This window comes from Mandrillus leucophaeus, unplaced genomic scaffold, assembly GCF_000951045.1.
Source record: "Mandrillus leucophaeus isolate KB7577 unplaced genomic scaffold, Mleu.le_1.0 Scaffold485, whole genome shotgun sequence".
NCBI classification, from domain to species: domain Eukaryota; kingdom Metazoa; phylum Chordata; class Mammalia; order Primates; family Cercopithecidae; genus Mandrillus; species Mandrillus leucophaeus.
The window spans coordinates 2,217,535-2,242,487 of NW_012105198.1; the positions used below are offsets into that span (position 1 = coordinate 2,217,535).

The following is a 24,953-nucleotide window of genomic DNA, read 5'->3' on the forward strand; positions in this document are numbered from 1 at the left end:
ACTTTTCCCTTCACTGTCTATCTCTCTTCCTGCTCTGGCCAGGTAAAAATGTGCCGACTTCTCCTTCACCTTCTGCCGTGGTTTTAAGTTTCCTGAGGCCTCCCCAGCCATGCTCCTGTATAGCCTGTGGAACTGTGGGCCAATTAAACCTCTTTGCTTTATAAATTATCTGGTCTCAGGTAGTTCTTTATAGCAATGGAAGAACGAACTATGATACTATCCAAGGGCATGTGTACCAAGAGGCAGGGATCATTAAGGCCATGTTGGAGGCTGACTGCCACAGTGGTCCATGTTTCTAAGAATGTTAAATCACATTCCAAAGCCATGAAGGTGGGAGGCTGAGCTTAGGAAAACTTCCCCAAAATTACGAATCTGCCACCAAAAGTCTATCAGCCTAAGCAATCAGTCTGTGGTACATTTTGCAGGTAGGTGCAACCACCATGCATGTTTGAACGGTGTTTTCTGTGGCTTCTCATTTGCATGTCCTGAGATGGTGTCAAACGCTTGGATTTGCTCCTCTGCCATTTGTTCACTCCAGCTTTTATTTTAATATTCTGGTACATATTTTTTGATCTTCCAGTACTGTGGGCATGGCTCATCTTATAGTCAGTTCTAAAGTATATAGCAACCCCTAGCTAAAAGTTCATTTCATTACCAACTGGCTGAAGGCAGTGAATTTATATTCAATCACCCATCTGAGTGTTTTCCCCCAATTTTCTGGGGACGGATTCACTGCAGTATTCCCCTAAATGGGTTTTTTGGCCTTTCTCTCAGGCCTGCATTTGACATTTTCTCAAGAATGTGTATTTTTTAATTTACAACTTTGAGAGGTTTATTTTATGAGATGGGTTTTATGCAACAAAACATAATGGGTTCAGAGTGGGGAGGAACCCTGTGAATTTGAAATTGACTGCCATGAGGAGGAATTATTCATTTCATTTGTGGGAGAAAAATGACAGCTAACAGGAAAGTAGAAAGGTTTCAGGTCTCAATTCACAGATGAACAAATCGCCTTTCATAACTCAGCACGCTTGGTGTTTTGTATTTGCCATAAATATCTATCTGTGAGGCTTTTGGAAGGATGTGATTAGGGTATGATCTCTCAGTAGAGGGTTTTTGCAGGGTCCTCTTAGTTAAAGGGGCCTTTTGAATTAAAACAGAAGAAAATGAAGGCCCATGCCTCATGAACATCAGAGCTTGGAGTCAGACTGGCCTGTCTTTATTCCCTTTCTTCTTTGTAGAGCTGGTGATCCCTTCTGTTTTTCAAAAAGAAGATGCTTGGATACCCAATGCCTGGGCTTCCTCATTCTAATAATGTAATGGTGAAGTATTAACTTATCTAAATCCTGGAAGCTTCGGTAAGCATTCTGTCTGACTCTTTGAGCAGAAAAGACTGTGGAAAAATCACTGTGCTCTCATTTTCACCCTCACACCCCAAAACACTCCATTAATTTCCAGACATCACCCTTCATTAGCCACCCCAGGGCTGAAGGACTGTGTTATGAGGCTGCAGGGTCATGAACCTCACCATACACCCCTTGGTTCATTTCACAGCTTGCTCCTTTCTTAATACCTTACGGCCCATTTTCCCCACTTCACTTAGCAAGGGGGACCTTTCCCAGGGCCTGAAATGGATGGGGCTCCTGCTGCTCCTCTTTTGTTTAGTGCCTCCCTATTCTGTGATCTTAAAAGTGTACACCCTTGCCATAACCATAGCATTTGCTGAGTGCTCTCAACATAAACGAAGCTTAGATCACAATGAAACCTGCAGGCCACTTTCTTCACTGAGTCAATTTTTAAATGAAGATGGAACACAAGAGGATGATCTTATTGTTCAGTAAATTTACTCTAATATATAAACCCCATGGTGGAAGATGGCATTTCGCGAGTTTAATCTGCTCCACCTTTTTTAATGAATAAGGTAATTATAAGATGTGATTGTATTTGCTCATTATACACCACCGATAGCAGTTTGCTTTAGAAATACTGCGTGTGTAAAGTAAACTTCCTAGGCTGATCAAAGCAAGGAGAAGGGCGCACCTGCCAAGCACTGGGAATTTTCCCATCTGTCTGTACCATGAGCCATGTTACCTTTGATCTTTTTCTTTGGTGATTGACAGGCTGGTGAAGACCATAGCAAGTTCTGAAAGTGCCTATCAACGTGGCAGTGGGAACAAAATTAATGTGTGTTTTCCCTCAAAGAAGATACTAGGTGCGTAAAGGAGTGGTTTAGAAGCATCGGGGAAACAGTGTAGCACTGTGGTCAAGAACATGGACCCTAGAGCCAGATAAGCTTAGGTTTGAGTCCGGGCTCTACTGCTTAGTAGATGTGTGACAAGTATATTAGTTATCTATTACTGTGTAATAAATTACCCCAACACCTAGTGGCTTAAACAGCAACCATTTATTATGTCACACAGTTGCTGAATGTCAGGCACCCAGGAGTGGCTCACTCGAGTGGTTCTGTTTCAGGGTCTCTCACAAAGCTGTGTTAGGATGTTGACTGGGGCAGCAGTCATCTGAGGCTTGACTGGGGCCAGAGGATCCACCTCGAGTTTCACTCCCATGGCTCTTGGCAAGAGGCCCCAGTTCCTCACCATGTGGGTCTGCTCCTGGCATTTTACTCAGAGTAAGTGCCTAACTTCTCTGAGCCTCTGTTTCTTCATATATCCTGTAAGGAAAATAGTAATACTTCAAAGGATTATAGTGAAGATTGAATTTCAGTGAAAGTGCTTAGCATGTCATCTGACTCATGATAAACTCTCCCTTACTATTCTTACCATTTTTATCATCATTGCGATCATCACCTATCCCATAATTCCTATAATGTTTAAATGGGCCTGTGTATCTCCAATTTCTGGGGGTTTTTTTCCCTCTTTACCACCAACAATCCTCCCATTCCTCTGAATTTCACATTCTTTCTTGACTGCCCACAATTAGAACCCATCAAAATGTCAATACCCAAAGACAGATGGAGCCCTGCTGGGTCTCAGTTGGCTGCCAGGACTTGGAAGGATGTGGCTAATGGTAGAATTTGCAGAGAACTTGCACCAAATATTGGCCCTGTCATTAAAGCGAAGAGAAAAAAATATATTTTTGCAAAAGAGTTTTTGGTCAGAGAACTACCGTTTGAGAGGAAACACAGGAAAAAGACATAGTGGAAGGTTGTAGAATATAAACACAGAGTACACTTACTAAGAGTAATACCAAGTAGAGAGCATCTCTATCTGTTACACCCCTTTCAGGGGCTCTTGAGATCGTTGGACTGTCTTCAGGGATAAGGCTCAGGTGTACACATCCAGGTTTGCCTAGAATTTTGAGACGTCCCCAGATTTCATCCGTTCCCTGCAGGTTAATTAACTAAATCTATATAAACAGACAAAGAATGCAATAAAGACCAACATAGTATATCTTTAATGCATATTTGTATTGGAAAGTGAATAGTAATTTGATATTCCTTTGTACATGTCAAACATTTATACAACCACACATATTAAACTTTTGGTGTTTTTGACATTTTACTTGCTAATCCAGCTTTCTGAACGATACCAGCTACCCGTAATTTGTTTTTCTCAGCCATGATGTAATCATTAAGTTGCCATAATGAAGATTGAAGGTTTAATAATGGAAAGTGTTACAAATTTCAATTTAATCATTCCTAAATTGATTAGCAACTTTCCCCAAATGCCTGGCCACAGAAAAACAGAGAGCTAAGAGAGACAAAGTGCTGTGGTCCGAGTTTGATAAATGGTGCTTTGGTGCAGCTGTAATTGAGTTATTGAATTTACTCCTCTTCCAAATTATGTTTGCATTGTCTCAGCCATATGTGTTGAGGGCCAGAGAAAGGTCATTAGAAGCTTCAGACCGAGGGCATATATGGGTTACAGCAATTTTGAACAGCAACACCGTGGTTAGTCAATTAAAAGGAACACCCGGCAAGGTGTCCCTGAGCCTCTTGCGACAGAATGGTCAGTGGTGAGATCCCAAAGGCCTATTTAAAAGAGTCTGAAGATTCTGTAAGTAAATGTCTACTCTTGGCCTCGGGCTATTTAGCCCTGACAAATGATGTGGGTGAGACCCTGTGGGCAGATTTGAAGGAAAGGACACCTATAAACAAATCCAGCCTGGCAGCTCTAACAAAGCCAGAATTGAAATAATTAGATAACAGCGCTGGCCTCGCTCACCAAAGAGAGGAGCTGTGTGTTGTTTTCTGCATTGCTTTGCTAACACCAGATGTGAACTTTTTAACTTTCACCTAGATCTCTCTCCACAACAGTATCTTAAAGATAGTAAATCACGATGACACTTCAGCTTAAGACATTTTGAGAAAAGGCTGTGTTGTTGGTCTTTTCCCTCATAGCCCACTAGCTTATCCCTGTCTACCTGCATTCCAGGTGAGTGTGAACATTGATGCCACTTGTGTTTCAGTGATTACTAAATAGTCTTTTTTTTTTTTCCTGGACCCATTTATATTCCATTTATATTGCTGTCACATGGTAAATTTTTTAAAATGTGATATTGTAGAAATCCATTAGAATTCATGTGAATAAACATTCTAAAAGGAAGGCGCTAAAGCCAGGGGGCCATTTTGCCTGGGAACTAGAAAAGACAAGCCTTGAGGATGTGAACTGAGAGGCCAAGAAGTGGGGAGAAACCGGTGACAGACAGCAAGGGAGTCCCAGCCCTCCTTGAGGGCAAAACCAGTGGGGAAGGCTGACTGGGCCCAGCTGCCAGTTGGCATGGGTGAGGACCCCTCAGAGGACATGGCCCGGGTCCAACACATGCATATGGCAGGCACCACTCAGATGACAAGCCACCTCAGAACACTTGGTTTGCTTTACTCTCATAAAGGTAAAGTTCTCTAGAAGCCCCTAGATTAATTTGTTACATAGATACTATATGAGTTTTTTGGGCTGCATTTACAAAGTACTGTAAACTAGGTGGCTGAAAAAAGAGAAATGTATTGTCTCAAAGTTCTGAAGGCTAGACACCCAAAATCAAGGTGTTTTCAGGGCCATGTTCCCTGTGAAACCTGTAGGGGAGCCTTTTTTTGCTTCTTCCTAGCTTCTGGGTGGTTTGCTGGCAAGCTTTGGCGTTCCTGGGTTGCAAGATGCACCACTCCAGTGCCCTGTCTTCACATGGTGTTCTGTGTGTCTTCACATCGTCGTCCCTCTGTCTCCAAATATCCCCTTTTTATGAAGACACTGGTCATGTTGGATTAGGGCTGACCCTAATGACCTCATTTTTACTTAATTGCCTCTGCAAAGACCCTATTTCCAAATAAGGTTGTATTCTGAGGGACTGGCCGTTAGGACTCTAGCATATCTTTTGAGTGGGTCGGGTGGAGGGGTGCATTTCAACACATCACAGACATCAAGTTTAAAAATTGCACAACGGAACCTCAATTGTTTCCTTTTGTTGTCTAAGTCAATTTGGAATGTGTTTCTCCCAGATATTTTCACTGAAGCTTAATTTTCTGAATGTTTAAGGGGCAAAGAATAGCACATACTAACAATGGATCTCAAAAATGTCAGTTTAGGACTAGTTGGTTGGAATGAATGGCACAGTGGGTCTTTGGGTCCTGAATGTATTCTTGAGTTAACCATTTCAAATGGCTTCAGCTCTAGGTGACAGATTTCACTCCATCTGTGGCTGGCTTCTCTAGATGTCTGTGCATTGTTTCCAGGACTTGTCAAGGAGCACAGGAGTATTTCCCTCTCGTTCAAGAACAGCATCCACAGCACATGGCGGGCAATAGGTAGGGTGGGGGAGCATTAGGCTTTGGAGAGTTACAGCCCTAGATTCAAATCCTACCACCACCTCTTACTAGCTGAGTGACCTTGATCATGTTACTTCTCTTTCCTGAGCTTTTCCTCCTCCATGAAAGCTAGTGGATGAGGCTCAAATGAGCTGGTATGAACAAAGTACTTAGCACACAGCACAGACTTCATGAAGGTTAGTTCTTCAAGCAGCCCATCCTTTATATAGTCTCAGAGCACACTGGTATAATTTTAGTTATCTCACACTGTATAGTTTACAAAGCAGTTTCACTTGTTACATTTAATTTAAATTTATTGATTGAGGGACACTATTAAAAATATAAAAATGCTTCTTTTAAATTATTCACAACTGGTAGCCATAACTATGAATCTTCCTATGTTCAATATTTTAATTATATTTTTAGCCAAGAGCCACTAATCTTGATTAGTTAGTAATCTCAGAGCTGATATCATACCCCAATGCAGTGGTTCTCACCTGGAGGCAATTTTGCCCCCAAGGAACATTTAACAATGTCTGGAGACGGTTTTGGTTGTCACTGCTGAGGAGGAAGGACTACTAGCATCTAGTGGGTAGAGGCCAGCGATGCTGCTAGACATCCTACAACATACAGCACATTGAACTATCTGCTTTCAACATAGAACTATCTGGCCCAAGATGTCAGTAGGGCTGAAGCTGAGAAACCCTGCCTTAAGCTACCAAGATATTTTCATGAGTAAATGCTCACCTTCAATCAATCAGTGCATCCAATCAGAAAATGGGTGCCATGTAAATAGGACTTTGTTTAAATTTCCATCCTGCAAAGAAAACATTTAAATCAGAAGTAATATTTTCTAATGTTATGGGGGGAAAAATCATCAGCTTAAGTCAATAAGCATTTGATGAGTACATTGCCCTGAGGTATTGTGTTACTGATAAATGACAGCTGTGGACAAACCTGGCATTTGGGTCAGGCTTTAAATATGAGCTGGCTAAAAGCTTTTGGGCTGACCCCTACATGAACAGTGATTGTAATCACAGTGAGTAAGCACAGAGTGTTAGTGAATTTCACTAAAAGCAGAGCCATCCCCAAGAGCATGCATACCCTACCTTGATGGAAGACTCCAAAGTCACCATGACTTCAAATAATGCAACCTCCACTGGTGGCTAGAGTTGCTCAGATCTAATTTGTGTTAAAGAGATGAATCATGACTGGGAGCAGTGGCTCATGCCTGTAATCCCAGCACTTTGGGAGGCTGAGGTGGATGGATCACGAGGTCAGGAGTTCAAGACCAGCCTGGCCAACATAGTGAAACCTTGTTTGTACTAAAAATACAAAAATCATCTGGGCGTGGTGGTGGGCACCTGTAATTCCAGCTACTCGGCAGGCTGAGGCAGAGAACTGCTTGAACCCAGGAAGCGAAGGTTGCAGTGAGCAAAGATCATGCCACTGAATGCCAGCCTGAGTGACAGAGTGAGACTCCGTCTCAACAACAACAAAAAAAGAATCATTTTTTTCTTGAAAGAAATAAAATAGATATTTGGTAGCATGAAAATGCCTAGTAACAACAAGCATAATCACAATAATAATAGCAGCCAATATTACTTGAACACCTATTAAGTGTCAGGCCTGAACTAAAAGTTGGTATGCATCTTCTTTGATTCTCATAGTAGCTCCTTTGAGGGAGGTGCTAATGATCCCATTTCTCAAATGCAGAAACTGAGGCTCTGAGGTTAGGTGACAAGCCCAAGTTTATTCAGCTAGTAAGTGACAGAGCCAGGGTTAAACCCAGGATTGCTGGCTCCAGATCTCCAAATTAACCTCTGGTGCACTTTTGCATCAGTCAACACAATGAGAGGGTTTGGGTGGGGGTGCTTTTAAAAATTAACACTACCTCAGTTGGCGTTATTTAAAGCATGTTAAATACTATTTCAATCTGTCACCATGGTCATGATGCCTTTTGTGTATAAGAGATCTTAGAAAACATGGTTTGACTTTTGTAGCCCAGGAGATAGGGTTTCTTTTCAAACATTAAGCATTCTCATGCCATCTTCATGGTTTCTCCATAGACATGTACCTTGTCACTATAATTTCCAAATGTGCTTTAATTGACTCAAAAAAAAAAATGAGTGAACAACTGTATTTGGGGCATGGGGAGGGGAAGAAAAGTGCTTAAAACAACACAAATTTGTAAGTCCTGGAAGCCGGAATCAAAATGTGTAACCAGACTGTAATCAAGGTGTGAACATGGCTGCATTCTTTTCTGGAGGCTCTAAGGGAAAATCTGTTTCCTTGACTTTTCCAGCTTCTAGAGGCTGCCCATATTTCTTGGCTTATGGCCCCTTCCCATTTCCAAAGCCAGCAGTGTTCCATCTCTCTGATGCTGCTTCCATAGCCACAGCTTCCTCTGATCCTCCTCTCTGCCTCCCTCTTCAGCTTTTTATGTATGATTATTATGGTACAGTATACATAACATAAAATTTGCCATCCTTAACCATATTTAGATGTGCAGTGCAATGGTGTTAAATATATTGGCGTTGTTGTGTGACCAATCTCCAGGATTTTTTCATCTTGCAAAAAATGAAACTCTTTATCCAATAAATGACAACTCCTAATTCCCTCCTTCCTCTAGCCCTGGCAGCCTCCATTCTACTTCCTGTCTCTATGAATTTGACTACCCCAGGTACCTCATATAAGTGGAATTATACAGTACTTGTCCTTTTGTAACTGGCTTATTTCACTTAGCAGGAGTAACTGTATTTTCCATGAAAACATTCTCTAACTTCTAAAAATGGAAAATCAGTAATGCTTGTCATAAGTAGAGGGAATAGCCATAAGAATGAACAGAATGAAAGCAGCCCATTATTAGATGCTAGCTGGGTTCTACTGTGTGACACTCTGAGGTTCTTATCTCCCACTGAGATTAGCAAATATTAGCAAGGTGCAAAAGATGTAGCAGCACCGAACTGAGACTCTTTCGTAATCTGAAAGATGGCAAGAGATTTGATAAAGCCAGACTCTTGCTATGGGATTCAGTGTTAACTCAAGGCCTGCCTGTCCCTCCACTGCTTAAAAACAGCTCAGGTGTTACTGGGAATTGCTGTGTAGAATATCTAGGCAGGAAAGAAGAAATGAACAGGAACACTGAGTGAGCAAATAATCTAAGCGGAGAAACAAATATTGGTCCTTTTGTATTTGAGTGTGTGTGTCATTGAGTATACTGAAACAAAAAAATTGGCTTTGCCATCCTGCTACTTCCTTCACCTGGGTAGATTCCAGTTGATTGTCAATTATATGTCACCAGGTGGTATCAAAAGGAATTTAATTCCCCATGAAAATTAGGACTTAACCTGACTCTGTGGCTTTACTGTGAGTACATGGTGCTTGGAAGTTGCTCATTAATCCCATTCTGTAATGCCCTTGAGATCACCAACCTGAAAGTGAATCTCCATTTCCTGCACCATCTCTGCAGCTGGGGTCAGATGGAACATCAGATGGGGTCTGATGACAGTCCCTAGATTATGGCTGTAGACAATAAACTGTGGGCATCTTAGCAGCAGATCCAGGATAAATTCCTGGGGACCCATTTTTGCCCCTTTTTAGAAGTTACCCAAATGACCTACAGAGGAAGAATGAAATGATGCATCACTTAATATGTTCAAGTGGAAAGAGAACACAAATCCTTGCTCTGCTTTTTCTGGAAAATTTGCATACATTCTGCCTAGTGTTTTATGTTCCAGAATAATCTTTCTTTCATTCTTTTGTTAAAACAGAAACCAGAGACCTCATTGGGGAGGTATGGTTTTAAACAAGATTTATATTATAATAAAGAAGCCCATTTTGGATCCACATCAAAACAATTTGACCCTTTCTACAAATATTTCTGTGTGTTAAGGGAAAGGGTGAGGTTAAACCCAGAATTGTTGCTAGTTCCCGCATGTCTTTTATTTCCTCTTACTTGCTCTGTGGACCAGCCCCATCCTAAACTGAATAGACTCACTAAGGATTCACTCCTGGGCCAGAATCCTCACTCCAAATGCCCTAGCCGTAATCAACTGTTGTTAATGAAGCACCGTGTTCAGGTGAGGTTTTATCGTCATTTCATCACCAACTCTTGGAGACACAGCCACCGTGTCTTACCTTTTGTTGTTATTAGTGGGTTTTTTGTTAAGACCACAGATTTACAGGCCCTATAAAAGAACTCCAAGGGCCGTCTCCCCCTCCTTTCTTTTCTGTCACTCTTTGTAGTCCTATCCTGTGATAACTGCATTTGTTTGGGGAGATAAGGAACTTTTGTTGGTCATTTTCGATAGGATACCATATGTCAAATTTGTAAAATCTTGTTAACACTGTGTTTTCTTCACTAGAGAATTACCCTCTAGTAGGGGAAAATGGAACTGCCAATTATAGCAGGCTCCTGCTGTGAATAAACTGGTGTTATATTCCCAGACATCAGGCTCTGCAAGGAGAGAGCCCCCAATTGCCTTTTCCTTTCTTGCCTGATAGACAAAGCTTTAGAGTAAAGCATAACTAGCTTGACTGACAATCAAGAAAATACAGTCTTCAATATCTGTTTTTATTTTAAGGTCTTCCTGTTTTGGAGACATATTCCAAAGTCATTCAACAATTCATTCCTCAATGCAAAATTCAATCAATTGAAGGGCCAGAATTTGCTTAAAACATTCAACGTGTGTTTCAAAAGAAAGATAAATGAATCCACCTAGTGACCAACAAAACTTATGGTATATCAGACTGTAACTATTAAAGGAGAAACTATAAATCCCCGTGGCAGTAGAGCTAATACATTTTTTTAAGCTGACCCCTTTGGGGGGAATTTGGATCTTACACTACGTTCTTAATTTTATTGAGGCAAAGATATTACAGAAAGAAAATCGTTTCTCTGGCACTAAACACAAATAATGTACAACAATAATCGTGACTTCCTAGTAGCCGTTTTCTCATCCGCGAGCCAGCTTCATCATTGTATAATGGTGAGATCTTGTTCATCAACTTCTGTCCCTTAAGAGGTTTTCCTTTCAAAATTGGAAAGGGATATTTTGTGTTTTGTTTTGTTTGTTCATTCTGGGTTTTGTTTTCCAAATCTTCTTCTCTAATTCTGCAGGCTGGAAACAGGTAGCTCAGTGAATATTCAGACCACATCCTCTGGCACTATCTATGGAAGGCAATTTGTTATAGAAAGAAGTTAGTTGATTTAAGGTAAAGGAAGGGAAATATACAAAAAAGGAGAGACTGAGATTCAAAATGCAAAAACTAAAACACTCAGAAGAAGGTACACTTCATCATTCATTGCCTATTTAGTACCTGCTATGTACCAGGCACGAGGCTGGGCTCCAGTGATAAATTTTGTACCAACTCTGCCTGTGAGTGCTTTCATTTAGCATGGGAAAGAGATGGTGCATACCCTATTCCAACATAATTAAGACTCATTATATTACAGGTAAGCAACCTAGAGACAACTTAGCCACAGAAACTTGTGATCACAGGTATTCAGAAATTTAGCAGAGCAGATGGTTGGGAAGACGTTGGTCAAAGGTTACAAATTTTCACTTAAATAAGAGGAATAAGTTCAAGAGATCTATTGTACAACATGATGACTACATAATAATATATTGTATTCTTGAAAAGTGTTAAGAGTAGATTTTAAGTATTCTCACCCCAAAAATGACCACTATGATAGGTAATGCATATATTAATTAGCTTGATTTAGCCATCCCGTAATGTATATGTACTTCAAAACATCATGTCATACATGATAAATACATACAATCTTATCTGTCAATAAAAAAAATTAGAGCAGAATCTAGGTTCCGATTTTTTTAAAAAGAGACACTTTTTTTTTCTTTTGTAATACAGGAAAATTTAAGGATGCCCTTTATCTTTATTTTAATAATGACTCAACATTGTACTGGGGATTCTAACCAATATAATAAGAAAAATAAACAAAATACAGAAACTGGAAGGGAAGAGACATAATAGTCATCATTTATAGATGATGTAATTATCAACATAGAAAATCAGCAGAGTTTAGAGCTTATATGAGAGTTCAACAATGTCAGTTAGAGCTCGTATGAGAGTTCAACAATGTTATTTGATATAAGGTCAACTTACATAAATCAGCAGTGCACTTTCTATACCAATATAATAACCAACTAGAATATGACAAAAAAAGATATTACTCACAATAGTGAGTAACAAAATCCATAAAGTATCTAGGAATTACCCAATAAAGAATACACAGGGCCAGGCACTGTGGCTCACGCCTATAATCTCAGTACTTTGGGAGGCCGAGGTGGGCGGATCACGAGGTCAGGAGTTCAAGACCAGCCTGGCCAACATGGTGAAACCCCATCTCTACAAAAAATACAAAAAAATAGCCGGGTGTGGTGGTGTACACCTGTGATCCCAGCTACTTGGGAGGCTGAGGCAGGAGAATCCCGTGAACCCAGGAGGCAGAGGTTGCAGTGAGCCAAGATCGTGCCATTGCACTCCAGCTCGGGCGACAGTGCAAGACTCCATCTCAAAAAAAAAAAAAAAAAAAAAGAATAAAAAAGAATACATAGGACTTTTTTTTAAACTTTTAAGTTCAGGGGTAACGTGCAGGGTGTGCAGGTTTGTTACATAGGTAAACGTGTGTCATGGGGGCTGTACAGATTATTTCATCACCCAGGTGTTAAGTCTACTATCCATTAGTTATTTTTCCATGGTGTATATGTACCGTATTTTCTTTTTTTTTTTTTTGAGACAGAGTCTCACTCTGTCACTCAGGCTGGAATGCAGTAGTGCGATCTCGGCCTGGCTAATTTTTTGTATTTTTAGTAGAGACGAGGTTTCACTGTCTTACCCAGATGGTCTCTATCTCCTGCCCTCGTGATCTGCCTGCGTCAGTCTCCCAAAGTGCTGGGATTACAGGCGTGAGCCACCGCGCCTGGCCACCACATTTTCTTTATCCAGTCTATCATTGATGGGCATTTAGGTTGATTCCATATCTTTGCTATTGTGAATAGTGCTGCAGTGAACATACATGCACATGTGTCTTTATAATAGAATTATTTATATTCCTTTGAGATATACCCAATAATGGGGTTGCTGGAGATTTCTCTCTGTAGGTATTTGAGGAATTGCCACACTGTCTTCCACAGTGGTTGAACTAATTTACACTCCCCCCAACAATGTAAAAGTGTTCCTTTTTCTCCACAACCTTGCCAGCATCTGTTATTTTGTGACTTTTTAATAATAGCCATTCTGACTGGGAGACACCCTTTTCTAAGTTACAGATCCCCGCATAGTAAATGTGTACATATGGAGTTTTCAAATAAAGGAGAATGTCTGTAATAAGTAGTAGCATGTGACTGAAGAAATGGCTTCTGGTGCTACTAGTGTCTCCAATCATCTCGGGGACAATACCTTTTCAGACTAAGTAACCAGGCACCTTTCAAATACTGTGTCATAGGAATAAGCTTCTTCCACTGGAGAGACCAAGCTCTCTGCTTCATGCTTTCGGTAACCCTTTCGTGCTGGAGTCTAACCAAGTAAGGATGGGCCCTGCTTGAAGTCACAATGCAGCGAGCCCTGGGAAAGCAGGAATTTGGCCATGGCTAACCCAACAAGATGACCACCTCTTTTTGACCCTTGTCTTCGCTTCTCACATGTATGCCAACCTTACTTGCAATGGTAACACTTTGTCCTAGCATCTCTCCTTTCTCTTCCTATCAGAGGTGGTCTTAATAGTAAGTAGTCACAAAACAAAATGACTGAAGGTGATTGCATATTTAGCTGGTCAAGAGCACAGGGTTTGGAAGCAAGACAGACCTGGCTGTGAGTCCTGATTCTGGGCATAATACTTAGTCCCATTAAGCCTCCCTTCTCATTTGTAAAAGTGTGGGCCAATAATACTTAAGGCAAAAGGTAGTTGAAAATGTTAAATGTGCTATGATGTGTGCAAAGAGCTTAGAGTGGCCCCTGTATCTGATGGGGGCCACTTAAACAATGGCTGTTGTTAAGTGACAGAATGAGGCACCACTTGCAGAGCACCGCATGCAGAGAGGTATTGAGAATACAAGTGGAAAGCTCAGTTTTCTCTTGACACGCCATCACACCCAAACTAAAGTGTTTCAGACTTACCCCTTGCTACTTTCTGCAATATGGTGAAAAATTCTAGACCCAAATGAAATCAAGTTCCTTTTTTTTTTTCGAGACGGAGTCTCTCTCTGTTGCCTAGGCTGGAGTGCAGTGGCGCGATCTCTGCTCACTGCAAGCTCCACCTCCCGGGTTCACGCCATTCTCCTGCCTCAGCCTCCCGAGTAGCTGGGACTACAGGCGCCTGCCACCATGCCCAGCTAATTTTTTGTATTTTTAGTAGAGACGGGATTTCACCATGTTAGCCAGGATGGTTTCGATCTCCTGACCTCATGATCCGCCCGCCTCGGCCTCAAGTTCCTTTTTAAAGGTTCATGAACTATGTGACCTTTTAATGACAAAAGTATGACTTTATACCTCTAGAGAAAATTACCATTCAGATTGTTCTGAGCTGATTATCCTTGCCTTTCAACTGCAAACCTTCCCGATCAAAAGTGTGAGCATAAAGAACAGCATCATTGCAAACGTGTAATGTATCTGACATCTTGCTTTTCATATAATTGAAAGAACACATATGTCAGTTTATACTCAAGCAAAAATGATATATGGTATCGATGTGAAACATGAGAGATGATCTGATTTTTTCTCTCGTTAATGAATATTGAGCAAATAAATAGAGCATTTCAGGATCAAGGAATATATGAGATTCTGTGTATTTATTTTCTTCATTACTGTAGCTACAATGTCACCCAAGAGTATCTGGGAGATGACAGCCAGGCAATTAAAGGCAACTCTGTCCAAGCACTGGCCCTGCCAGAGTGAATCATGACCCTTTCTCTGGCCGCCCCATGGCTGAACCCCTGTCCTTGGGGAACCTCAGGCTGTGAATGACTTGGCAGTTGCCACAACACATACTTTTTTATGTACACATGACATGTCTGTGATATGATGCATCTGCTGTCCACAAAACCATCTAAATGGCTTAACTTCTCCAGATTTCATTTTGAAAGAGAAAGTCAATAATCTACAAGAAAAGTTGTGTGTTTCATGTCTAGATTATCTTAGGAACTTCAGCTATTGTTGTAGGGTGAGGATGGGGAGATGGTGTCTCTCAATAGATGAATGAAGCCAACTGCCCATTTTTAACATCAATGCATTTGTGGTAACCATTACCTAATACATTCATGAGATGGGTTCCACTAACAACAGATCTCTCTGATGTTTGTTTATTTAATTAAATGGGAGAAGTTTCCAAATGATTTCTTTTGAGATTTCTTTGGTCTCCAAACTCATGCTGCCCATTCCATATTTATATAGCTTCCTGAATTATCTGCAAAATTGACTAAGAATGCTGCAGAATGCTAAAAATAAAAACCTATACATGTAGAATAAGCCTGACTCATGGTTAATTCTTTTCAGGCATATCTCTTTTCACTGAAATAAATGATAGGGTTTAGATTTTCAGCCGCTTCCTAACGATAAAATGAGACACAGTGCTGGTCTCTGCTGATTCATTCGTTCTGAGATCAACTTACACATACTATAATGAGTAATAGCAAATATAAAATAAATCTCGGCCAGGTGCGGTGGCTCATGCATATAATCCCAGCACTTCGGAAGGCTGAGGTGGGTTGATCACCTGAGGTCAGGAGTTTGAGACCAGCCTGGCCAACATGGTGAAACCCCATCTCTGCTAAAAATACAAAAATTAGCCCAGCATGGTGGTATGCGCCTGTAATCCCAGCTACTCAGGAGGCTGAAGCAGGAGAATTGCTTGAACCTGGGAGGTAGAGGTTGCAGTGAGCCGAGATTGTGCCACTGCACTCCAGCCTGGGTGACAGAGCGAGACTCCCCTCTCAAAAAAAAGTAAAAAATAAAAAACAATCTCTATGTTTCTGCCTAATCATACAAAAGGCTGTGTTGAATTCATTTACTAGATGAAAATAAGTATTATTAATTTGTTTCTTTGTTCTTTGATCAACTTCTTATTTAAGAACTCTTACTAAGGACACCTTCCTGCTATATTCAATGCTATAACTTTGCATTTAGAAAACGTGGTTATCATAAAGAAAATGGCGAGACCATATTTGTCAGATACCTGATGTACTCCCTGTGGAGAATTTTAAAATTTCTTACTTTGTAAGAAGCCTGTCATTTCCAGTGGATGGTCAATATGAATCAGGATTTGAGTTGAAGATTGTTGGTAGTGTTTACTTTGATTTAATGACTCCAACAGATGAGGGGCCACTGGGTTTGCTGAATGGGTCTGTAGTAACTTTCGGCCATCATGGTGGAGAATAAAGCTCAAGTCCATGAAAGACACAAGTCATAATGCAGGGAGTAAGGATCAACGGAGAGAATGTTAGCATAGGTAGTGATTTGCCCCGTCATTGCACTCTCACCTATTGATTTTTTTTTTTCAGTGACAGGATTCTTTTGCTCAGACTTTTCTTTTGCTGTTACAGTAATTCTCAAAATCAACAAACTTTTAGTTGCTTAGAACAACCACCACAAAAAGGAATGTGAATGTGTTTATTACCACTGAACTGTACACTTGAAAATGGAAAAGATGGTACGTTATATATGTATATTTTACCTCAATAAATCATTTACAAAGCCCCCATGATGTATATATGAGAATTCTAACAATAAAAGATTCTGTCAGCTTCCACAAACATTGTCATCTGCACTTTTCACTTGAAAGGGGAAGTGCAGTGAACTCTAGTGGAAAGGCGTGCATGGACTTCCATAGGCAGACATCCGGATGTGGCTCCTGCCTGCCACATATTAGCCGGGTGACCTGGGCAAGTTCTTAACTGTTCTGAGTCTCAGGTTCCCCATCTGTTAGGTGGATATAAAAGAAGAGTACTTCTCTTCACAATAGCAAAGACATGGAATCAACCTAAATGCCCATGAGTGACAGATTGGATAAAGAAAATGTGGTCCATATACACCATGAAATACTGTGCAGCCATAAAAAGAACAAGACTATGTCTTTTGCAGGAGCATGGATCGAGTTGGGGGGCATTATCCTTAGCAAACTAGCAGGAACAAAAAACCAAATACCACATGTTCTCACTTGTAAGTGTGAACTAAGTGATGCGAATTCATGGACACAAAGAAGAGAACAACAGATACTGGAGCCTGCTTGAGGGTGAAGGGTGGAAGGAGGGAGAGGAGCAGAAAAAAATAACTATTAGGTACTGGGCTTAGTACCTGAGTGATGAAATAATGTGCACACCCCCATGACATGAGTTTACCTATAAAACAAACCTGCACATGTACCCTTGAACCTAAAATAAAAGTTAAAGATGAAAGAAAGTAAAAAGTACTTAATTCATGATATGGTTAGGCTGTGTCCCCACCCAAATCTCATCTTGAATTATAATCCCCACGTGTTATGGGAGGGACCTGGTGGGAGGTAACTGAATTATTATGGGGTGGTTTCCCTGATAGTGAGTTCTCAGGAGAGCTGATGGTTTTATAAGCATCTGGCATTTTCCCCTGCTGGCACTCATTTTCTCTTCTGCCGCCCTGTGAAGAGGTGCTTCCTCCATGATTGTCAGTTTACTGAGGCCTCCCCAGCAATGCAGAACTGAGAGTCAATTAAACCTCTTTTCTTTTTCTTTCCTTTCCTTTCCCTTTCCCTTTTCCCTTTTCCCTTTCCTTTCCTTTTTTAGATGGAGCTTTGCTCTGTTGCCCAGGCTAGAGTGCAGTGGTGCAATCTTGGCTCACTGCAACCTCCACCTCCCGGGTTGAAGTGATTCTCCTGTCTCAGGAGAGTAGCTGTGGCTACAGGCGCATGCCACCATGTCTGGCTAATTTTGTTGTATTTTTAGTAGAGATGGGGTTTCACCATATTGGCCATGCTAGTCTCGAACTCCTGACCTCGGGATCTACCTGCCTCGGCCTCCCAGTGTGCTGGAATTACAGGTGTGAGCCACTGTGCCTGGCCCAAAAACCTCTTTTCTTTATAAATTACCCAGTCTCAGGTATTTCTTCATAGCGGTGTGAGAACGGACTCATACAATCTCAAAATGTATGAGATGCTCAAAATGCATGCTTTGAGATCTATGAGATCATACAGGTCAGTTTCCTAGCACTGTACCTAGTATGCAGTAAGTGTTCAATAAATGCTAGTTTGCATGAAAACTTCAAATAAGCATAAACATTGGAGAAAAATTACTTTAAGTGGGAAAAAGACTATTTAAAAACATCTCATTGAGGCATAGGATCTACGCACAGGGAGTTTGCCTGACCCTGTAAGATAAAGTCCCTTGGCTTTGTTCAGCAGTACAAGAAACCAATACTTAGAGGTGGCCCATCTCTGAAAGAGAGGTATTGGCATCAGACTTGGGAGTGGTCAGTTAACAGCTGTTACAGGCATCTACTGGGCATCTAGCAGAATCTACTCATGAAGACTGCTCTGTTGCCTCCTGTTTTCTCATTGTGTGGATGAAGAAAGCAAAGCCACCCCAACCTAAACTAACCCATTGACAAGGGCCATATTTGGAGGGTCCACTGTGCTCAGAGTCCTTCAAGGGAGAAAAAGAATAAAAAGCAAGGACAGACCACATTTTTCCCCATTGGTAACCGAACCCTCAGTCTCTGAGTCGTGTGTGCCTCTCTCTCCAGTTTCCCTGGTAGAACTGCTGCTGCCTCTGCCATTGTATGTCTGTTTCCATCTGGTCAGGCTGCTATAACAACATACCATAAAATAGGTGGCTTATAAACAACAGAACTTTATTTCTTGCAGTTCTGGAGTCTGGGAATTCCATAATCAGGATGTCAGTAGATTTGGTGTCTAGTGAAGACCCATTTCCTGGTTTACAGATGGTGCCTTCTTGCTGCATCATCACATGGTGGGAAGGGCAAGGGTGCTCTCTGGGGCCCCTTAGAAGGGCACTCATGGCATTCATGAGGTCTCAGAATCACCTACCAAAAGCCCCACCTCCTAACACCGTCACCTTGGTGATTAGGTTTCAAAATACGCATTTTGGAGAGACACATACATTTAGACTACAGTGACGTCTCTGTGGTGGCAAGCACTGGGCTTGCAAAATGATGAGAAACAGGACCAGGTCAGATATGGAGGAAGAGGTAAGGGAATCCAGGGGCACATGGAAGAGCACCCACTCTAGGAGTGTGGCTGTCAATATCCCAGAGTCGGTTCTCTCTGGAACCCAGCAAACCCATATTGGGGCCATTCTCCACTCAATATACCATTTCTTCACCAACACTGTTTCTCTACTCCAGAGCCTTGATGGTGCTCTTAATATGAGCTGAGGTATGGCTGGGCTCGGTGGCTCATGCCCGTAATCCCAGCACTTTGGGAGGCTGAGGCAGGTGGATCACCTGAGGTCAGGAGTTTGAAACCAGCCTGGCCATCGTTCTGAAACCTCATCTCTACTAAAAATACAAAAATTAGCCGGGCATGGTGGTGGACGCCTGTAATCCCAGCTACTTGGGAGGCTGAGGCAGGAGAATCACTTGAACCCAGGAGGCGGAGGTTGCGGTGAGCCAAGATCGCGCCACTGCACTCCAGCCTGGGCGACAGAGTGAGACTCTGTCTCAAAAAAAAAAAAGTGAGCTAAGGTAGAAATTTCTTTCTCCCTGCCATGAATCCATTCCTATTACTTTTTAAAGTAAGCATTTTGTTTTAACATACCAACAGGATACGTATATTTTAAATGGTAATGTCTAGTAAGTACCAGTTTTGTTCCCCCCACCCCCCTGCCCCAATTCCACTTCTGGAGAGAACATCCCCTCAAAAATCAACAGAAGAAATTCATAGTACAGAAATCAAGTTCTTTATCTCTCTGGCTAAATTGTATATCATGCTGGGCAGTATTTATGCCTGTGTTGTGATCATAACTGCCTTTAAAATTTAGCCTAGTCTTGAATGTTGGTCTAGGAAACAAAACTTTTCAGCCCTACATATCTTGCTTAACCTGTCAATGGTTGAATAAATGAATGCCTTTTATCTTAACTCCTATTTATACATGACGGAGTTATTGTGATGGGAGGCATATATCTGTGTACTGTCCTATCAGTCATTTTATTTTTCAGGGGAAAAACTGTGAACATCATATGGCTTCAAATTTGGAAATGGTGACTATTTACAATGTTAAGCAGGACTTAAGGCAGATAGTTTTTTAAAAAGAATAATTTTATTTTTTCTTTCTTTGTAGCAATAGACATTATTTTGCTTTACTTCTGTCAAATCCTTATTCAACCATAAATGTAAATGTTGATTGCCTCTTAGAAGAATAAGGTTGGCTCACTTGGGACTTTGTTTAAGATGAGCAAGGCTAAAATGAAAGCTCCTGTGAAATCAGTGTCAGATACAACAAGTATTTGCCAACTGTAGGCAGGTTTCACCATCTGACCTTAATTATTCCACAGAGGGGAGTTTCACCATGATAACAAGGAGAAGCGCGCGCGCGCACACACACACACACACATTTTTCTTCTCTTCAGTACCCAAGAAGTCAACATTTATACATAGACCATATGAACAGTGTATTAGATTTCTGCCCTAACACCATTCCAACAAAGCAAAGCCTATTTTCGGATATTAACAATGTAGTTTTTAAATGTATTTCTTCCTTCCAGCATTACGACTATTTTATAAGATACCCAGAAGAAATGGTTATTATTTATGCAGGGTTTGTGCTCCCTCTGCTGGTTCTGTAATTAACTAATAAGTCTAATTCCCATAACTATGCTGATGTCATCAATTATTTTTGTGCATGGACATGGAATTACCCAAATCAGCATGTTCTGCTCAGACATCATCAGGAAAATTAGCAGGGGGTCAAAGGAGGACAGTTGGCCTAGTGAAGAAAGTGTACCTTTTGATTTGTCCAAGTCTGTATTTGAGAAACCTAAATGCAGTTTTATGCTTTTATTTGCTCCATGCTAGAGAAAAACTATCTATTATTATTTAAACTAGCATATTACATCCCATCCTCTCAGAGGTAAATAAGGTTGGAGATAAATAAAGGTTGTTCATCTTTCGAACAAGATTTATTATAATATCTGTTTCGCAGGTGAGAAAAAAAATAGAAGTTCAGAAATCATATATAGCTTGCTGCTGAGAGTCTCTGCAGGCTAAAAAAGTAGATTTCTATAAGTGGCACGTAGTGGCCAATGCCTTGACTTCCCGGATCTGATATGTCTTTTTCACAAGTGTGAGGTCAGGACATAGCCATTTCTTAATGTCAGCACAGCATCATGTAGTCATGAAGACCATAAACTCTGTAGCTGGGTCAACAGTGGTTTAATTCTGGTTCTAGCACTTACTCTGTAATCCTGAGAAGGTTAGGGTACCTAACCTTTTAGACCCCACCTTTCTTGTCTACAAACTGAAAATAACATTGTTGGCAAGAGTTCTTACCTTGTAAAGTCATTGTAAGGATTAAATGAAATAACACATGGTACTTAAAGCAAATGGATGATAATGATGTTGATCTGAAAATACTGTGGTCATTACTCATGGTGATTCTTTTTCCAACATGACAGCAGCTTCTTTTCCTGATAATAAAAACTTATTGTGAAAACTGGGAGGGCAACTTTCAAATGGTAAGGGTTCAATACACCAGGAAATATTATACTCGTAAACAAATACTTTGAAATAAGAGGGGTATAATTGGATGGAACTCCAGGAGAAATTGGTCTTGTGTAGAAAGAACAATTGTGTAGAAAATCAAGACATTTCCTAGAGATGATAAGTCAATCCAACCAAGATCACAATAAAAAAAAAATGAAAAAACTTTAAAATAGGTAATATCCTAATACATAGAGATGATATTTGAGTATATATCCTCTGGATGTTTTATATTCATTTATTTATTCATGTTTTTAAAAAACCTATTCAGTTACTTGTAAAATAATGCTACACTTTTCATGCTTTTTTGAGAACCTCCTTATTCTCAATCAGTACCATATTCTTGCCATCTTTCCATGGTAGTACATGGGGATTAATGGTCGATATTATTCTTGGCCTCCTTGGTCCTGTCACTCTTAGCATTTATAGATACCACTCCACCCAGCTCAATGACTGTATTCTTAGATGATGCAGATTACTTCCAATAACAGCCCAGGCAAAGCAAACGAGTAAATCTGGAGTCAGGACAGGTGGCGTGTTGTCCTTCCCAAAGCCAGGTATCAGGAACTCTTGGACTACTCACATCAGCCCCTTTTCCATGACCTCTTCCAAAGAGAGTGGTCTGGAGACACATTGATGTTGCAGTGCCTCACCCTGCTCAGGTGGGGGTTGGGGTGTCATCACTGATGGGTTTTGGTGAGGGAAAAGGTGGCTCCAAGTGGTAAGCCACTTCCCCTCCCTACTCCAGGTTTCTCTATACTCTCTGGTTCTCTGACTCTTGTAGGCTTGTCAGAGACTCTGAGTTTGTATAGATGGTAGTAATTTCTGCCATGTGTGGGAAACTCTTGTGAAACATATGTGCCGGGGGTAGGAAGGCCAGGCCTCCTCTCCTGCCCAGGCGATACCATCATCTATATTTGTTTTTAAGCTGGTCTTAAAATGAGGAACCTTGTGCTAGAAAAGCTTGCTGTGATCTGACTATTTAACTATAATTTTTACCTGTACTTTTCACAGGCTTGGCCTACTCTCTGCCGTGAAAATATTTGGAATTTATACTTTAAACAGTGTAGGCCACTTTGGTTGTTGATTTAAAACATGCTAGAGGTTTTATAATCGTTATTTATATTGGCCAACACTGACCCCTCTGCAATGACCTGTTGATGTTGGACAAGGATAAGAGGCACTGAATACAATGCAGGAAATGGAAAGAGATCAAAAAGAATGAATATGTGAGCTTAGTAACAATGCTTTGTGGCTTAACACGGAGATCAATTGTCTGTGTGTGTGAGGTTTTCAGAGTTGCAGTATTTGGCCCACTTACAGGAATTAAGCATTCTCTTTGGAGAAATTTAAGAGTTTTTCAAACTTTGTTTTACATTACAATATCAACATTGCTAACTCTCTAAAATCATTGTTGATTATATACAATTATATGTAAATGTATATATACTTAAAGCATGAAGAAAAGACTTCATGTATCTATATATTGAAATTATTGTACCTTTTTTAAAGAAAGCATAACAGCCATTGAGTAAAGCAAGTGTCTCTGGAAAGTAAGGGCATTTCTGTAGACTGTTCAGGAATTAACAGCGAGTTCTTTCTTTCTTTCTTTTTTTCTTTTTTGACATGAAGTCTTGCTCTGTCTCTAGGCTAGAGTGCAGTGGCTTGATCTCGGCTCACTGCAACCTCTGCCTCCTGGGTTCAAGCGATTCTTCTGCCTCAGCCTCCTAAGAAGCTGGGACTACAGGTGCACACCACCACACCCAGCTAATTTTTGTATTTTTATTAGAGACAGGGTTTCGCCACATTGGCCAGGATCGTCTTGATCGCTTGACCTCATGATCTGCCCACCTCGGCCTCCCAAAGTGCTGGGATTACAGGCGCACCTGGCCAACAGCAAGTTCTTTCTAGCCTGACTGCTGGAAAGGGAAAATGGTATACTTTCTCCCACCTGTTTCTCTTGCCCCTATACTCCATTTCTTGCTTGTATTCAATGACAGAGTGTCAGTTTGCTTGTAGTCCACTTTCTATGTCATTTATCACTGTACAAATGTCAGCTATGAGACAGGAGAGCATGCGTGTTTGACAGCTGCCCAATAAATTATGCAGAAGAACAAGTTAAAGACAACTGCATGGACTTAAAACATACATACACACACACACACACACACACACACACACAGACATGTGGCCCGTTAGAGAATTTCCTTTGGAAAGCTTGCTTTGTTGGCACTAGTCTTTGCCTCATGAATATCTTATAAAATTATTCAACCGTAGCCACTGAGCGAAGCGTTAGTGTGGTTTGGGAGATAGCATCAGAGTAACTCACAACTTAAAACCAAGTAAAATCTGGTGCCTCACAAAAAGATCTGAAAGGAGATGCATATGCTTTAGAAATCCAAGTCTTCAATCAATGTCTGAATAATACCACCAGTTAGGATGGTGGATGAGATGATCCCGGAAGCCTGGTCCAGCCAGGACTGACTTGACCATACGTTTTGTTCCCTGTGAAAGTAGGGGTCCCAGCACATGCTTCTGCCTTCAGTGAAATAACAGAAACAAATTTAAACGGAATTACCTTTGCAAAGTTAAAAAGTATATTCCCATACCAGTTTTGGAGAACTCTCTGTGGCAGTTATTTTGTGGTTTCTTGGAGAAGATAACCAATAAGTACGTTGGTGGCAGAGAAAAGCCATGTGTTTCACGGCTGAAGTCTAGATCCATTTATTTACTCTCTTTCTCTACCCACCCCTATTTGAGACCCTGCTACTAACCTACCACCTTGGCAGTGTCTTTGCTTTGTGTCAGGTAGCCCCACATTCCACCCCAAGAATGTATATTTGTGGAATGATGGCTGGAGATAAAGGAGTCAGTCTGTAGCCAGGAGATCATTTGTCCTCTTCACCTGGGAATCAGACATTGCTGTGGCCCAAGATATATCCGTGATCTAACCAGCTGAGCTAACTAGCCCATAAAGACGTGGCAGGTTATTGCTTACCCACACTAGTGAAGATTCGATTCTGTTTGGCTCTCACAATTTTCTCTGTGTTCACAGTTCATGCCAGCAAGGGATTCCTGTTACTTAAGAGAACTGACTAACCAGTAAACACCATGAGCACAGTCATCTTTAAATCTATATTTATATGGCTGTGTGTGTGTGATGAGAAGCTAGAGCATCTGTGCGATTCAATAGGCAGAAAGCTGATGACCTAATATATGATGGTAAATGACTATGACATGAGTGAGAGTTACTTGGCATCAGCAAGCTGGTAGTTATTTTAAGAAAGGGGAAGCAATGTTTTAACACGGTGGGCAGAGGTGCTGAGGCAGGAAATATATTTTACCTAATCAGGTAGCATTTAGCCAGGTAGTTGGCAGCTCAGCCTCTCTCTAAAACCAACTTTGCTTTGGTATTTTTCTCCCATTTATTTGCTCTCTTTAGTGACCCTGTTTGGCACATCTTTGCACCATGACCAAAGTGACAGATTT

At 41.0% G+C, this 24,953-nt stretch overlaps 1 protein-coding gene across 4 annotated transcripts in view; it reads left to right on the plus strand.

Annotated features, from left to right (window-relative positions):
• PDZRN3 (PDZ domain containing ring finger 3) overlaps positions 1-24,953 on the plus strand; it is a 224,759-nt gene that overhangs the window by 131,407 nt on the left and 68,399 nt on the right. The window contains exon 1 of one of the 4 annotated variants that reach the window (XM_011995371.1): positions 1,715-1,884. The exons of the other annotated variants lie outside the window; for them this stretch is intronic. Coding sequence (XP_011850761.1) covers positions 1,801-1,884 — 84 coding nt within the window. The 5' untranslated portion in view covers positions 1,715-1,800. Of the gene's footprint in view, positions 1-1,714; positions 1,885-24,953 lie in introns of those variants that run through there. 4 annotated transcript variants of the gene reach the window in all.